This window comes from Sinocyclocheilus grahami, unplaced genomic scaffold (genome assembly GCF_001515645.1).
Source record: "Sinocyclocheilus grahami isolate Dianchi unplaced genomic scaffold, SAMN03320097.WGS_v1.1 scaffold1484.1, whole genome shotgun sequence".
Classification (NCBI taxonomy): Eukaryota; Metazoa; Chordata; class Actinopteri; order Cypriniformes; family Cyprinidae; genus Sinocyclocheilus; species Sinocyclocheilus grahami.
Window position 1 is genome coordinate 151,552 of NW_015506663.1, and position 17,279 is coordinate 168,830.

The window sequence follows — 17,279 nt, forward strand, 5'->3', positions numbered from 1 at the left end:
GTAATTCTTCTGATCAACCCTCAGGACCAGCTTGAACCAAATTATGTCCAGCTTTGACCAACTGGGAGCCATGTAACAGCAGCTAGGCATCCAAACGCTCAACACGCTCCAGACACTAATGTGTAACTTTATCCCTCTTCGATTTCTTCGGGCTCTTCAGTCAATACTTGTGTCTTTAATCTATGTTTACCTTACTCATACTACAATCAATGATGAAGCAGGGCTGATGGTCAGTTCATCTCTACTGAATAAAGAAATTGCTCTGTAAGGACAACACAAGTCTCCCTGGATCCTCCTGGATGCTACAGTACATTATGTGGGTAGTATTGAGCCGCTAGAGCGCCCACTTTTCTCAAAGTTGTGGGTGTTGGCCACTCTCACACTGAGAGTTCCTGGCAGATGGGAGCTGAGCGCGAGATGGAGGAGCCTGGCGACCTCCCAAAAAAGAGAAAGCATCTCCTTTAAGTCAGCTTGCTTCAGATAATGATGCTGCTAGTGCCTGTAGTCAGGACAAATGCCACACAGGCTCTTTAGTCAATACTTGTGTCTTTAATCTATGTTTACCTTACTCATACTACAATCAATGATGAAGCAGGGCTGATGGTCAGTTCATCTCTACTGAATAAAGAAATTGCTCTGTAAGGACAACACAAGTCTCCCTGGATCCTCCTGGATGCTACAGTACATTATGTGGGTAGTATTGAGCCGCTAGAGTGCCCACTTTTCTCAAAGTTGTGGGTGTTGGCCACTTTCACACAGAGAGTTCCTGGCAGATGGGAGCTGAGCGCGAGATGGAGGAGCCTGGCGACCTCCCAAAAAAGAGAAAGCATCTCCTTTAAGTCAGCTTGCTTCAGATAATGATGCTGCTAGTGCCTGTAGTCAGGACAAATGCCACACACCATCTGAAAGCCTGCAGCTTGAGGTACAGTTAACGAGAATTAATAAGAGCCAGGGAAATCTATGAAGGACGGGGGAAGAGTTCCTATTTTTACACAGTACAATGAGCAGGCCCGAATGACTACGTCCATGTGTTCAGACGGTATGAAAGGCACTTCTGTTGTCACTGCAACCACAGTAAACAATTTGCCGTAGAGGTGGGCTATGGTATGACAATGCCAAGCAGCTATTGTATGCTAATGGTCTCAGAGTGCTGTGCCCTAGCACCAGCTGCAAGCTGGTCAGAAGTGTCTGTTCGCTCACCGTGACTGTCCTCCCCCATGCCTTCCTCTGTTCTCATTTCTATTTCAGTCTGATGGCCCAGCTCACTACGACGCAGTGCACATCCTAACCCGAATTAGCATGTTTAAAAGTAACCAACACTTAGACTGTCTCGCTAATCTCGCCACTCATGTTTCGTACGTCCTGATGTGTCTCCTGACTAATTCATAATGAAATGAGAGGTAAAATATCTCCCGAGCCTGGCCCAGTGCAACTGAGACGTATTAAAGGCACAGATGTGAGAATTTTAACCGTGGTGCTCAATAGCGCTCTCGCATTTAACACAAATGCTTCTGCTGCTGAGGAGAAAATGCGAAATGCATCTAATAGCCAATCTTTACAGCAATTAAAATGGAAAGAAACAGAAGGGCTGTGAATATCGTAAGTGAGGCACTCCATGTAATTTGATGCCGCATTTAAACCGTAAGAGGCACTGAAGGTCAAAGCAAGCTGGCAAAACATCCCAGAGCCAAGCTGCAAACACAACATAACTGCAGCTCGCACAATGAGCATCAGTGGGCCAGCTCCGCTTATCAGAGCCACCGTTTCGCCTGACCGATCCCTGGCAACGCTTTGACATTGTGCTGAAGGACCCAGCTCTGGAGCAATGACAACGGCTGTTGGCTACCTGATCACATGGCTACTTAAACACTGTCCCACCTTAGCTAGGCTGTGCCCTCCTCCCATAACCTTGATCGGCATGCTAATCTAGTCTGCCGGTCCGCATTCTCATTCCCCTCTGACAAACCTACTTAATCTAGGGTCCCAGCAGGAATTGTTCAGAAGGAGTACAATCTCCTCTAATAAGGACAGTAGTGCTGCCCTGATTCCAGCAGCCATTCTTAAAAGGAGAAAGCACTTCCCTCAGAGGACAGATTATAAATAAGAGACCAGGCCACATTTCTCCTCTTCCAAGAGACAGATGCTCCTGAATGGATGACCTTGGAGGGTAGTTTGAGTCGGTGATGTTGGCACAGAAAAGTAGGTAACGTATGTAACATCATCAGGGGCTTAAGAGTGTTCTAAAAAAAAAGGGGTGGGGACACATCGTAAACCTTATTAGCCTGGCTCATGAATATTTAGTAGTAACGTCAATCAGTAGTTTTAAGTGATTTGCTGAAATACAGCAAGTGCTAGGCATGTTAGTACTGATTACTGTTCACGCATTCATTTGTTTGATCGACTCCTCATGCAACTGGTTGGAGTTGACTTAAAGCTGATCTTAAAGAGTGAATTTGCGTTAAATTAAATTTAAATTAGTGAATACAATTTTGTGAATTTGTGGATTTTATATGTAAACTAATAATGTGTACTCTTTCTTCGTGCTGCCTGCACCAAAATATCCCTGGTCAATTGTCAGTCCAATCTGTAGTTTTCACAAAGTGAAAATACATATCTTATTGTGAAAATACATATTGTACCCCTGCATTTTTCTTAGTTTTCTCTAGTCGTATAGCACTAAAATGATCTATAAAAAAAAATGCATTGACAGCCAAGTTTTATCCATCTTGCCAGCAGTGAATTACCCCTTTAAAGCTGCTGCTTTATGTGGCCAGCAACACTTTTCTCTTTGCACCGAAGCCATACAAAACAAAGCTCTTAAATTATAATGATTATTGCCCAGAAAATGTATCGAAATGAACATAACAATTTATAAAAAGTTGGGACATGGTCGAGGGATCCCTGAATGATACACACAAACCTCCTGGGCTCAGTCAATGTGTGTTTAGGGTCATGCAAATGGACGGTTCTTTGTCAGACATGTGCTTGAAGGGGTCGGGCTGCTCTCAGTGGCACTGGCAATGGGCAGTTGTGCTTCCACTCGTGAAACGTGACAGCTGACTCTCTGGATCGGTCAGTGCATCACACATTGGGCCTCCCCATCCGTCATGTCTGATGTCTGCCTAACACCATTAACCAGAGCCAAGTCACTTGCTGATGTGTTGCTTTTTCATTTTGTCACTGTCTTGCTTGCCCTCTTGACCTCTACATCTATTTTTGCACCTGTGTACACGTCCTGTGGCATGTGGCGTTGATGCTGTGTCATTCATTCCCTGTCGCAACATTGAGCTTCGGTGTTGGCACATTTCAGCAAAGTGAGAGATGTAGATGAGCACATTCTTATTTTCCAGGACAAAGTATCTTAACATCTTTCAAACAAGAACATTTCTTGACAAGCAAAAGACAGTTTGTCATAGGGGTAAGAATATATTCTCTGAAAACAGGTCCTAGTATTTCACCCAGTTTTGCTTGTCAATTAAAGCTCAGTTTTAGGACTTTTGGACATTTCAAAAGAAAACAAGACAAATACTGATGATGCAGATGAGGAAAGTGATTTTTCCCCATTTGCAGTCACACAAACATCATCATAGTGTGTAATATGCACATCACTGAATGTGTCATGACAAATGCAATGTTACAATCTGAGTTGGTGTGATTGTGCTTGTTTTGTTACACCTTTGCTCTGTATAATAGTAAGATAACAGATCAGATATCAGATTCAGACTTGTGAACTTTACTGTTTGACATCAAGTGTGGTAAAAATCGACAATATCCTTTAATTTAATTAATAAACTTTGTTTTTAACCTAAAAATGATTTTAAAATGTTAAAACTTTTAGGTTACTATTTTTGTCAACATCAAATTAGACACAATTTACTTTCCAATTGAAGAAATAATTTAGAACTGAGCATTAAAAAAAAATCAATTTTAGACAGTTTCATGACCTTATGAAAGTATATTTTACCTTCCATGACTTTTTCCAAGCCTGGAAAAAAACAAATCACTGATGTTTCATCACAATGTATTAGGCTCTGCCTCTCGGTAGTGTCTCACACTAAGTGGTCACCTACAATCATTACCTTAAAGGGCTATTTTTACCTGTTTCAACCCACAAACATTTCTTCAGTGTCAGTGATGTTTTTTTTTATTTGAATAAGACTTAATTTAGATGTGACCATTTTTAGGTTACCATTTGTTTTTCAGTGCAAATTAATTTCCTTTTCAACTGATGTCCAAACAAGCATAATTATTTTTCAACCACCAATTGTAGAGACAATATGTTCCCTGTTTGCACACACACACACTCGCACACACACACACACACAAACAAACGCACACACACACACACACACACACAAACAAACGCACACACACACTGTACCGCTGCCCACGGCTGCTGCGCTATCATTACTCCACACAGGAAGTATGTGAGCGTGGGTTTGAAGATCCGTAAGCCTGTTCTTCAGGGCCGCTGGTGGACTGGTGGTGTTCACGAATAAAGAATAGACATTTCCTTACATCCACAGGATTTCAGTCTGAACAGGAAAAGCCCTTGTCAAAAACACGGCTCCACCAGCACAATGTCTAATTAAGTTGCCCTCAAACAGCAAGCAGCCATGTTAACCACAGCATCATGACAGATGTTGAAGATTTATAATGAATTCCCACGCTGAAATCTCGCTGTTCATGTCCACCTACCTCCACAGAACAAGCTAAATTTACGTACTTTTGTAAATCACCATGTCAGCTCAAACCTTTCTCATTTGTTAGTCACCTTGAAATCACCAAAGCAGCATCATACGAGGACAGAGACACAACGCTAGTGCATATCAAATATTACTATCATATTATACCCTATTACAGGATATAACCTATATTAAACATTACACTGTAAGAAAAAACAATTTAAAAGGTACTGTCAATTTACTGGATTTTATTCATTAAGTTTATGGACAAATATGAAACATTTCTAAATATTAACAGTATATTGGAGCCTATTTTTATAGATGTTTCTTTGAGTGTATAAAATATGAAAGACCGTGCTATATTCTGAGTATTTTGTCACAACACAGCAGATTCTATTCACAGCTTCATTACATTTGTAAAAAAAGTTACTACATAATAATAATGTTGAGGCAAATATTGCTACAAATATTACACATAAGAATTGTGTATATTCAATTGATTGGTGTTGTGTTTCCACTAGTACATCTAGTGCTGTCAGCTAAACTATAATCAACTTAATAGGGCATGTGTTCCTGCCCATGGCCAAGTGTTTGCTATGATACTGTTGTTTTATTTGTAATAGTCTTTCAAACCTGTAGAAACAAATGACTGATTTTAAAGAATTACTGCAATATAACAACGTTCTGACCATGTAGCCAACAAGTTTGAAAGAAAACACTCAATAGGCATGTTCAATCAGTGTTAAGGCTGTGTGATACGGTATATTTGAGCCCCAAATCAATTAAAACAGAAAAGACTGTTCGGCTGAGAAGCAAGGTTGGTCACGGTTGATAAAGCTCAGTCATCAGTTCATGCAAATTTAAAGAGTGTTGAGCCAGAAAATTAATTTAGCATAGAACTATTGTTTGTTTAGAAAAGGGCAGCAGTGGGTGATGCTTTCAGCCCGAAGGGCAGAATATCTTTCTATTTAGAGCATTTTAAGAAAGATCCTTGACCTGGTGGGAAAATAACCAACATACACCCACTAAAGTCCACACAGTTATATTGTGCTGCCAGATTAATGTGTTCATCAAATGTACTGGAGAAATCTTTGAGTGGTCATTCTTTGAGCAAGTCTACTTGTCTAGTCACAGCACTCTCTCTATTATTTTATAAGTACAGGATCCAGAGTTGTCACAGAATGTGACTCAGCAGTGAACTATAGGCTACTACACACCTCCGTAACACAGAGACATCGATTCAGCAGAACGCCATGGAAACTAGTGCTGGACAAAACATTATTTTATCTCTGATGTCTTGCAGAGACAAAGAAACCCTAGGAAATATGAAGTGTGTGATGTGTCATGCTGAAGCTCAAGTAGAAGCATTTAATAAGCAGCACATGTGAGTGGGGATGTGGAGATAGACGATGGAGAACACTCACTCGATTGATAACGCAACTACCAGCAATGGCAAATTCATTTCATTGACACAAGCCATCTTCCCACAGTTAGTCATCAGTCAGTTAACTCGTTGATTTATACAAGACATTAAAAGTACAGTCAGCATGGGAGTTAGAATAGGGTACTATTTTTCGCGTGTTTAAAATACTTATGTCTTTGTCCGTATTTTGGCAGCTGAATTGATATCAGTGCCAGTTCATTTGTCACTAACGACATGGGAATTCAGCGTGGGATGCAGCTTTCCATGCAAACTTTACACAGCGTCCATACCAAGCCCTGTGCATATGAATGAACGAATAGCTTGTCTATTCCTCCAAGCCTCATTTTGATTCATGTACAATTAAATATGGCATTTAGCCATTCAGTCGCTGTATTGATTGAGCTTTTATTCTGTTCCTTTTACAGTAGTCCCACAGTGACGTACAGATGTGCATAAATGCAGGTGTTCTCATGTATTATCATCTGCATGTGCTGCAGTGCCCAGCCAATACCCACAGTGCTTTATGTGTAGGGTTTCCATGGTGATCTATTTTTATCCACAGTGAAAAAGCTAGGCATCCAAATATGCAATATTGTAGGCCCTCTCGCTCCCTCTCTCTTTTAAAAGGGTACTTTCTGAATTTCATACCAAGCGCATGAGCATATGCAAATATCTCCAGTGAAAACGGATAAAGATTCCAGCGCGGTTTGAGCTCCAGCTGTATAAATAGCACAGATAAGATTGTCTGTGAGTGAGCTAACATTCACACAAAGTGAAAAAATCTTTCATCATTTTAAAGCACACTTAATCCCTGCTCTCCATCTATATTTGTCCCAAATACACGGCATGATGAGTGTGTATGTGTCCTGGTTTTACACCCTAATTAATATGATATTCAGTGGTCTCATAAGTCCCCAGAGCGTGTCGATTCACTCTTGTTCAGTGAGTAACGAGGTCAGCTTCACTCCTTCATTCTGCTCTTTATCTTAATGCTGATTCCATTGTTTCACAAACTCATCTAAAAATGCAGTGTGCTTTAAAGTGCACACTCTTTAGGTAAACTGGTTGTAAATCATTGTAAAACTCTGTCATCATTTACTCATCTGTTGTTTCAAATATAAGCGTGCGGTAAGCAATACGGTGAGCAGTATGGACAAAAACCAACAGACCGTCCAGAGGAGCTCTCCAGTCCTGTCTAGTGTACTGAAGTCAGATGTGCTTTGTGTGAGAAACCTTTCATTTGTTATTTGGTGAACTTCTTCCCCTGAAAGAAAGTAAGTGAAAAAGAAGTACACTTTAGCATACTTTAAAATAGAGTACTTATTACAGAAAATAATATACTTAAGTGTGAACTGAATGCATTTATGTATTTTTTCCGGACACTTAATTGCATGCTATTTACAACAAAATTAAAATATATTATAGTTTACATTTCTTGTAAATGCAGTTAGCTAAACTTAAGAGTGCTTTATTGACCAACATTAGCAGGACTTAATTACAACTTTATATGTCATTTCATAATTATTCTTTGAAATATGGTCAAAGTGTACCGACAAATGTACTGACAAGCATTTATGGTAAACATACTTTAATTGCATTTCTATTGAAACTTGTATGTCATATATTTAAATAGATTTGTAATTACACATTTGTAATGATGAAGTAACTGAAACATTGTCAAGAAAGTGCATGTCTCTCTTTAAGTACACTTAAGTGAAATTTTATTTCATCAATATTATATTATATTATCTTCAAGTACAGTTTTTTTGAGGTACACTACAATTTTTTAAGCACAATTTAGTGCACTTATTTTTCACAAGAGCTTTTCTGTTGCTTTGAAAGTTCTGTGATATGCAGAATATACAGTAGTATGTAATACATGCACCGTGTTATGTACAACTCAACCGCAGTGCTATCCACAATATTTTAATGTTTTTTTTTCCTGCGTAATATCAAGGAAAGCTATAAAAAGAGCCATAAACAGTGAACACGACTTATCTGCTCTTTAATGTTCACAGGCTTCCTCAGAGTCTAATAATAGCAGGCTCCTTTATGAATCCATATTTGTGTCGCACACGCAGTGATTTATTTTCTTTTCACTGTGGTTTTTATCACTGCAGCATGCTTGAGCCGTTTGCTGACACCTGCTAATGACTGTGTTTATGATTCGCAGTCTAAACCGCACGAAACACTAACATATTTATATCTCCCCATGCTGTCTTCCTGTTCCTTTTAATAAAGCTTTAATGCCTTGATCATGTGATGACAGGCGTGCTCACGTGCTCTGAGCTCAGGGTTTGTTGAAGTGCATGCATGCCCAGCTCAGTGGCTGCGGTCGGTGGCGATCACAGGAGATGTGAAGGAGTGTTCACGGCCGGCGCGTGATGATGAAAGCAATGCTGCACGGGTGGGACGGATGCTCCAGAGATCCCCTCCACACACACACACACTCACACACAGACACACACACACACACACATACACTCACACACAGACACACACACACACACACACACTCAATTAAGATGGAATGTATAATGAGTCTATTTTTAGCACACTGTGCTATTTGCAACCTGTGCGTTTTTCCCAGCGGCCGCCTTCCCCTCATCGTGTCACACGCTGCTTCCTTCTCTTGCTCTCTCTGAAACACAGACTCTCGAGTTCTCCATCTCTGGGCCGCTCTGGTTTCGTGTTCCCACGGAAGCAGCCACCATCTTATTTCTCGCTGCTTTAGCTCTGTGTCGACTTTGATGATCATTTTGGTGTCAGCCCTTGTCCGCTGAAGAATGTGTTTTCCTCCGACCGCAGGAGCTGCTGGCATCAAAGCTATGCAGAAAATCTCAAGGTCAAATATAATACAGAATATGAAGAAATGTTGTTGTATTTACAGTATGTATATCAACGCTGCTGGTGATATTTTGCAGTATGATGCTCTTTTCCAGTAAGCTAAACTGCAAAAAGTGGGGTTTAGTACATTTACATTTACATTTAGTCATTTAGCAGACGCTTTTATCCAAAGCGACTTACAATTGGGGGATACATAAAGCGATTCTTCTTAAGAGAGGCAAACAGACACATTAAGATGGAATGTATAATGAGTCTATTTTTAGCACACTGTGCTATTTGCAACCTGTGCGTTTTTCCCAGCGGGCGCCTTCCCCTCATCGTGTCACACGCTGCTTCCTTCTCTTGCTCTCTCTGAAACACAGACTCTCGAGTTCTCCATCTCTGGGCCGCTCTGGTTTCGTGTTCCCACGGAAGCAGCCACCATCTTATTTCTCGCTGCTTTAGTTCTGTGTCGACTTTGATGATCATTTTGGTGTCAGCCCTTGTCCGCTGAAGAATGTGTTTTCCTCCGACCGCAGGAGCTGCTGGCATCAAAGCTATGCAGAAAATCTCAAGGTCAAATATAATACAGAATATGAAGAAATGTTGTTGTATTTACAGTATGTATATCAACGCTGCTGCTGATATTTTGCAGTATGATGCTCTTTTCCAGTAAGCTAAACTGCAAAAAGTGGGGTTTAGTAAGATTTTTAAGAAATAAATTAATAGTTGTATTCATCAAGGACACATTAAATTGATTAAAAGTGACAGGAAAGACATTTATAATGTAACAAAAGATTCAATTTCAAACGCTGTTCTTTTTAAACTTTATATTCATTAAATAATTCTGAAAAAAGTAGCATGGCTTACACATAAATATTGGACATTGCTAATAATCAGAAATGTTTTTTGAGCAACAAATCAGCATATTAGAATGATTTCTGAAGATCATGTGACACTGAACTTTTGAATGGTAGTGTATATTTTTGAGTAATAGTGTAACATGACAAAACTCAATGTCCTCTTTCTCATATCAGTATCATATCATTGTGAAGTACTTCCCTTTTGTTAATCTGTTTCTATACATGCGTGATTAAAATTAAATTCACTTTTTTTACACATTTTTATTGGCACAATAGAAACTGCTTCTGTCATTCAGCTTGTATTGTAGCTAACTAGTTCTTTGAACAGGAAGCTTTATTATAATCTACCTATTTTATCAGCTTGTAGCTTAGCAAACTTCAGTTTCAGTTGTGTTGGTGTGCATGAGGACTGATACAGCAGTGTGATCTTCAGAAGAGCTGCGCTCAATAGCAAGCCGTAATGGCTGAACAGTGCTGATGGAAAATCAAGCGGTCACAGCTGCTGGTGAGTGAGGTCCAGACTTCTGTCTCAGAATCAGCACAGCACAGCTGGATCCACAACCCGGCTGAACGAACACACGCGCAAACCCTGTTCATCAAGGAACCTGGAAAACAGACTTGGCCCGACCGCGTTTGTCCAGCTGCTGCTGCCAGCTCTGAGCCCGAGCTCCTGAACGCACTCCAAGAGTATGGAGATCCGCCGCACTACAGACCATGGCTTGTGTTTGACTGGAGCGCAGAGCGATCGCTCAGCCGCTGGACTGTGAGCCTCCGTGACAGCGCTCTGCATCAGTGCCAGCTGATCACTCAAGCTTTCTGAAGATCCTGTTTCCAGAACTTCACATGCCCCACGTCAGTGTTTGTGACTAGATTATCCACAGGATCCCTTGGCCTTTGATTTGTTTCCTCACAAAATGGCTTTGATAATATTTATCAAAGTTTTCTACAGTATGTCTTTATAATATCATAGTGCCTCTGGTTGACTGTGTTCTGCTTAATTCCACTGTGGGTAAAAGCATCTGAACTCAAACATGTTATGAAGGAAGTAGAGTTGTTAAATTCCCCATGATGCCCGAGCCTATAGTATCCCTAGTTTGGGGATGGTTTGATGTTTTTGGAAGAAATCTGATCATCTTCTGATCATCAAGGCTGCATTTATTTGCAAAATAAAATTTTTACTGTACAATTTAAAATAACTGTTTTCAATGTGAATATATTATAACACGTAAATTATTTAAATTTTTACTTAATATATCTTAGGATATCAAACATGTTTGATATTTTGAGCCAATTTTAGAACATGTCACACGTCTCCTAGAAACAAGGAGCACGTTTCTGCGTGAGTTTGTTGTAATCAGGACAACTTTAAAGTCTGGTAGTGTGTGATCCTCAGTCGTTTAGTGTGTGATGTGGCCAGTCCTTCCTCTGTGACTGTTTACAAAGTCAGTAAGTGCATCATGTCGAGTGTTTTAAAATCTCTTCAGATATTACAAGTCGTGTACTGTATTCCAGCCTTAAGAAATGCATCTTGTCAAAGTTAGAAGAACGGAAACCAGCCTAATTATACAGAACTTCCTTCATATCAGTTGAGTAGCTGTTGTGTTCTGCAGGCCTGTATCGCTGTAGCTGCAGTGCTGCTCTGAGCGTTAGTGCAGAAGGGCTTTATGTAAGCGTGTAGATCAGCCTGCGCTGTGAGTCAGAGAGTAATTGGAGTCTGCGGGTGACATCAGGGCCCAATCTTACACAGAGAGATGGATTGCTCATTTTCCATTCGTGGGCACGGGATGTAAAGCCTTTTTCTGCTGCGGCGAAGAGAGACGTTCCGTTGCTGAACTGAAGCTGGGGACTGAGACGCTCACGGAGCTGGAGAGTAGAGCCAGCCGTTAGCATCACGCTCATCTCAATGGCAGCTGGTCAGGTGGAGCAGGACCGTCTGGAAATACACAAGCTTCATGCTGCTGGCTTTGCTAATCGGCACTCAGTTCCACACTAAATAATCGTACTTTGGACCAATTTTAAAAAATACTATAATTTGTTACAGACTATCTTATTAATCATTTATTTATTTATTATTTTCCCCCAAAATATATTTATAGTTCAAACCTTTTTGTTTTTATTTAATTGTAATTTTATTTAATATTAATAAAATGTAAAATATTTCTTAGGACAAAGACAAAAAATTCATACACAGAAAAAATATATATCATTTGTTATAAAGACTATGTACAATACTTAATATATTTTAGTTCAATATAATCATTTTAAGGCTATTTTTTTTAGTCAGTATTTAATTTATTCTATTTATTTCTTATTTCTTTTCAAAACACCTTAATGTTTATTATGATGTCTTAAAAAATGTACATTTTTTTAAATAAATAAATGAAACCATGATTTTCGATTTGCACAATATAAAATGCACTTTACACGAATGACAGTCATTTCACTTTTTTGAGCCAGTCACATAATATTGTATAGTATATTATATTTAGTAAGTCTGCTGTTCTACACTTTTAACTGTGTATTATATAACAACATTTTAGCAATATACATGTTTCTTGGGAAAATTTGATTTCACCACACTTTGGGGGGCAAACAGCCCAAATCTGACTGACTGCCTGAGCCAACAGTAAAAGTGCCCAGTTGCCATGGTTACAAGTGACCTTTTGACCGCATTCCCCATTGAAAACCACGAACGTATCAATCTGTCTGCATGTGAAGCTACTCTTCTATGGCACAGTGTTGTGTTTTCTGCTGACTTGTAAGGTTTGTCTTTGTTGTTTTTCCGCACAGGTTTGGATGGAGTTGCCACGGATCTAGATAAAAGAAAAGAAGTCTTCGGGCAAAATCTTATACCTCCAAAAAAGCCAAAAACTTTTTTACAGTTAGTGTGGGAAGCATTACAAGATGTGACCCTCATTATCCTGGAGATTGCAGCGCTGATCTCTCTGGGACTGTCCTTTTATCAGCCGCCTGGAGAGCGCAGCGAGTGTGAGTATCACCCTTCTCTTCGGGTTTGTTGAGGTGGCTTATAGCTTTATGTGCCTGACTTCTCTTTGAAGTGAGCTGTTATTTCCTGTTTTACAACGAATATCGTTTTGTGCACTTCTTATTAATTTATGAATGTAATCAAGGGTATTCATTGTATATGCACAAAAATCTATAAACATCCTTTGAAATGTCTTCTTTCATGTTCCACAAAGCAAAACAAAGTCATACAGCTTTGAACAAACATGAGGTTGAGTAAATTAGGACAGAATTTGAATGTAGGTTTGGTTAACTTTAATGTTAAGGTTAGTTAATATTAACCAATAGTTAACAGCTGTTTTAAGCTGCTTTTGTACTGTAGTTAATGCAGCCTTTCTAAAGTTTTGCCAAGAAGTAATGCAGAAATATAATGCTTTGAAGGTGATTTGTGTATATATTTTTCACTGTTAAAATAGTTTAGTACATATAAAACACTGGCATATACTTGTATCAGCACACAGAGATTCGTTTGAGCCAGAGGTCGTCCCAGAATGTATGCCTTCAGATATGTTTTTATTGTGTTACATACAAACCAGTCAAATGGTTTGCCCTCAAATACCGCACAAGCTCTTCTTCGATCTAACTTCACTCTGAGCCATTTTTACAGTGACTTCTAACTAACAGACGTCAAGGTGGTTTTTAATGGATGTCAATTTCCAAACATTCCCTCTGGGCACAAAATCTGGCGCTCACTGCATCTTATTCTGGCCAAGTTCTGAGAAAAGCATTTGACTGACATGTAGAGCGACCAACCACTGTTCATTTAGTTTTGATATGCTGTTTACAGACAGAGTTACTTGAAATACACGCTACCACGATATCAGAGCAACTATCAACACTAACCACAAATAATCACTGACTTTCTTCCTTTTCAACACTACAGCTTGTTTTGTACATCTTGCTTTACAATAAATGACAGCTTTTTGTGTACTAAATACACTAAAAATGGTACCATCTAATTTAACTGAATCCATCACTGAATCCACCTAAATACTTTGATTTCTACCAACCAAACTCATTTTATACATCAAATCAGGTAGAAATATCTCTTTAAGGTAACTGGTGCAAGTTACCACTGTTTACAGTTTACTATTTTATAATATATAAGTTATATATACTATCTAAACCTGTTTTCTTTACTGGACGTCTGATGGCTGAACAGCACAATCTCCTTCCGCGGTGGTCAGCAGCTCTTGTCAGCGAGCATGACTGTGCATTCAGAGTGAGGGAATCCAGTGAAAGAACGCTTTCCAGGCCTCTAGAGTTAATGAAGTGTGCGCTGGAAGAATAACCTTTAGGTGAAGGCCATACATCAACCTGCCGGGCCATAAAATGTGCAATGAGCACAAAAACATTAAAGCAGCATAAAGAAGCGAGCAGAATGCTGAGCAAGTGTTATCAATCACGATGATGCTCAAGGATTCAATTACTCCAGGAATGGAAAATTATCTTTTATTCCAGTGCATTCAGTGTGATGGAGCAGTCTAGATCTGAGCAAGAATAGCTCACGAACTCCTGAAACGCTGCTGAATGATTTTCATGTTCATGTAGCCAGTTCATGTACAGTCCAGCTGCTGTTAAAAACAATGCTGCATTACCTGTTACTAACAATGCCAAGATAACTTTTTTTTTTTAGCTGATATTATGATCAGATTATATGATTGTGCGAATCTGGCTTAATATCATCAAACCTATAGGAACAGTCCATCCAAAAATGCAAAGTTACTGAAAATGTGCTCATCCTCAGGCCATCCCAGATCAGGATGAGTTTGTTTCTTCATCAGGTTTGTAGAACTGTAGCACTGCATCAGTGTCTCAGCAACGGATGCTCTGCAGTGAATGGGTGCCGTCAGAATGAGAGCTGATAAAAACATCACAATAATCCACAGCACTCCAGTCCATCAGTTAACATCTGGAGAAGACACAAGCTGAAACACATCCAGCATTAACACGTTTTTAACTCAAATACGAACAAATACTGGCGGCACCCATTCACTGCAGAGCATCCATTGCTGAGACACTGATGAAGACTACATTTCTCCAAACCTGATGAAGAAACTAACTCATCTACATTGCCAACACAGCTCTCATTCAGCAGTGTTTCAGGAGTTTTTGGATGGACTGTTCCTATAGGTTTGATGATATTAAGCCAGATTCACATCAACTTATAATCAGCAATGTGACAATAGCTGTGCTGTTTTTAAAGTGAAGCAGCTTTTCCAGTAACGAGCTAGTTTGTCCAATAAGTTTAACAATGGAGTGCTAATTTGTTGTGTTTCATGTAATATTGAATCTTGCAGCTGAAGTAATAATCAAACACGCTCTGAAATGATCCTTCCTCTCATATATACAGTAGTGCTGGAATGCACAATTCATTCCAGTCAGTTGGTTTGTTCGGACAGTTCATATGAATGAAGTTTGCATTTTAGGTCTTCTTTATTTATTAGAACATTTATTGAAATGCTGCTGATGTTTTGGACTAGCTCATGAACCAAGAAAGTTCTACTTAAAAGGCAATTTATATTATAGTGTTTTATATGTAATGAAATGGTTCCCTTAAGAAATGTAATGTAGTTAAATACATTCTGAAGCTTAATTACTTTTTAAGTAGCTTGTAGTTTCCCTCACATGGTTCATCATAAACATCAATATGCAAATGTATACGTTAATATGCTTGATACACCTGCAGTGGTCGTTCAATGATCACTAACAGTGCAGCGGTAGAGAAAAGACTCAGCAGATGATGCCATGTCCACACAAACATGAGCTCCACGGCATCCACCCAGCCATTGACTCTGAGGTTTGTGACAGTTCTTCTGGTTTTAATGGAGAACGGCGCTGTGCTGCTGCTCCGTGTGTCCAGACATCGCTGCCGTTCAGATTTAATTATGCCCGCACAGATCTTCAACCTACTGTACAGCTTCCACATGCAAGATAAGCACAGGCACCGTACAGATCAATACAGGCAAGACTTTCTAGCCGAAGCTATTGGGAGGAGAGCCGGCAGCAGCACATTACATTTCAAGAAGGATTTGTATCTTAAAATACTTCATGAAGGTCATTTATTCACATGCTGCATTATTCACTCACCCTCAAACATGCATGCTGGAGTTTTCCATGCACTTCATAACTGGAAAAAAAATGTACAATACAAGCAGTCTGTAAGATTTTTTTGTAAAAAAAAAAAAAAACTTTAAAAATGTCTATTGTTATGTTCCATGAACAAGAGGGTGTGTACAAATGTTCCCTTTTTTTTTTTTGCAAATCTATATTATATGAACTATTTTTACTGACAGCATTTATGACAATGTTTATTTAACCTAAGACAATATTTTTACACTTTTCTCCTTATTGTAAAATAATAATTACAATAAAACTCTTACAGTTGGAATAAACTGATGTTAAAATACACACACTTTTAAAAGTACTTCCACTAAACGTTATAGGTGGTTAGTGCAATAGAACAATAGAATATAATTTTTTTTTCAAAGTTGTTAATAAAATAAAGATTATCACAGTACAATTTTCAAGAAAACACTATTTTGGCTTTACGAATTTCATGTTTAATTCAGCGTGCTACTTGACATTTCTTTGTAAATGTCAGATTTCTGATGAAATAAGTGCTAATTGAGCCGGTGGCTCCTGCAGATTGATGAGTTTGTGGTGAAGTCTGAGGAGCGTGTGCTGTTATCTAAGGGCCTCTCAGCACCGCGGACAGCTCCACACTCACTGCACTCAGTCAAGCGCTTTGCTAACGAAGAGATCTGCACAGCCCTGTCCCTGCACCACAACCATCAAACCGCCATCAGGAGATTCCGTACTGCAGAGGCCAAAAATAGACCTCTGAAACCCAGGCACACTGGAGTTTAGCACTATTCATTAGTGGGCGGGATCTTTACTCACACATTGCACATTAATATGCATAATACACCTGCAGTGGACTTTTAATGATCAGTAACAGTGCGGCGGTAGAGAGGATCACAGATGTGCTGAGACGAGCCTGTGGACACCAAGATGCAACGGCTTAACATGAGCTCCACTGTTTTCCTGAATCGGATGTTGTTTTGTGTGTCCTGGTGTATTCAGCAGTGGCTGTGTCATTGTGACAGTGGACAGTGTGTCCATTTGAACTAATGCCGCAAATAAAGAGCTTTCCAGCAATCAGGGTGTTCCTGTGCTTACAGTGAGTGCGCCTGCTGCTTTATCCTGCACAGCTGGAGCAGGACTGGCCTCTCCCAGTGGAGTTACTGCAACCCTCACACTAATCACTCCGGCATGAAATCATTGGAAGTAATTAGACATGACCCAAATGTGTGCACATGATAATACAGATTGATTTTTACCACTAGATGCATTTCTGTCAGGTTTGTAGTTATTTAGCCATGAAAATGTTACACAGATCAGATATGGGATTTGTCGGAATCTTTGTCAGTGTTTATTTAACATCATTATGCTATT

At 39.4% G+C, this 17,279-nt stretch overlaps 1 protein-coding gene across 6 annotated transcripts in view; it reads left to right on the plus strand.

The window, feature by feature from the left end:
* Nucleotides 1–17,279, plus strand: part of LOC107570616 (plasma membrane calcium-transporting ATPase 2-like) — a 60,314-nt gene that overhangs the window by 3,441 nt on the left and 39,594 nt on the right. For all 6 annotated transcript variants that reach the window (XM_016256867.1, XM_016256861.1, XM_016256862.1 and 3 more), the window contains exon 2: nt 12,588–12,785. In XM_016256867.1, coding sequence (XP_016112353.1) covers nt 12,588–12,785 — 198 coding nt within the window. The remainder of the gene's footprint in view (nt 1–12,587; nt 12,786–17,279) is intronic.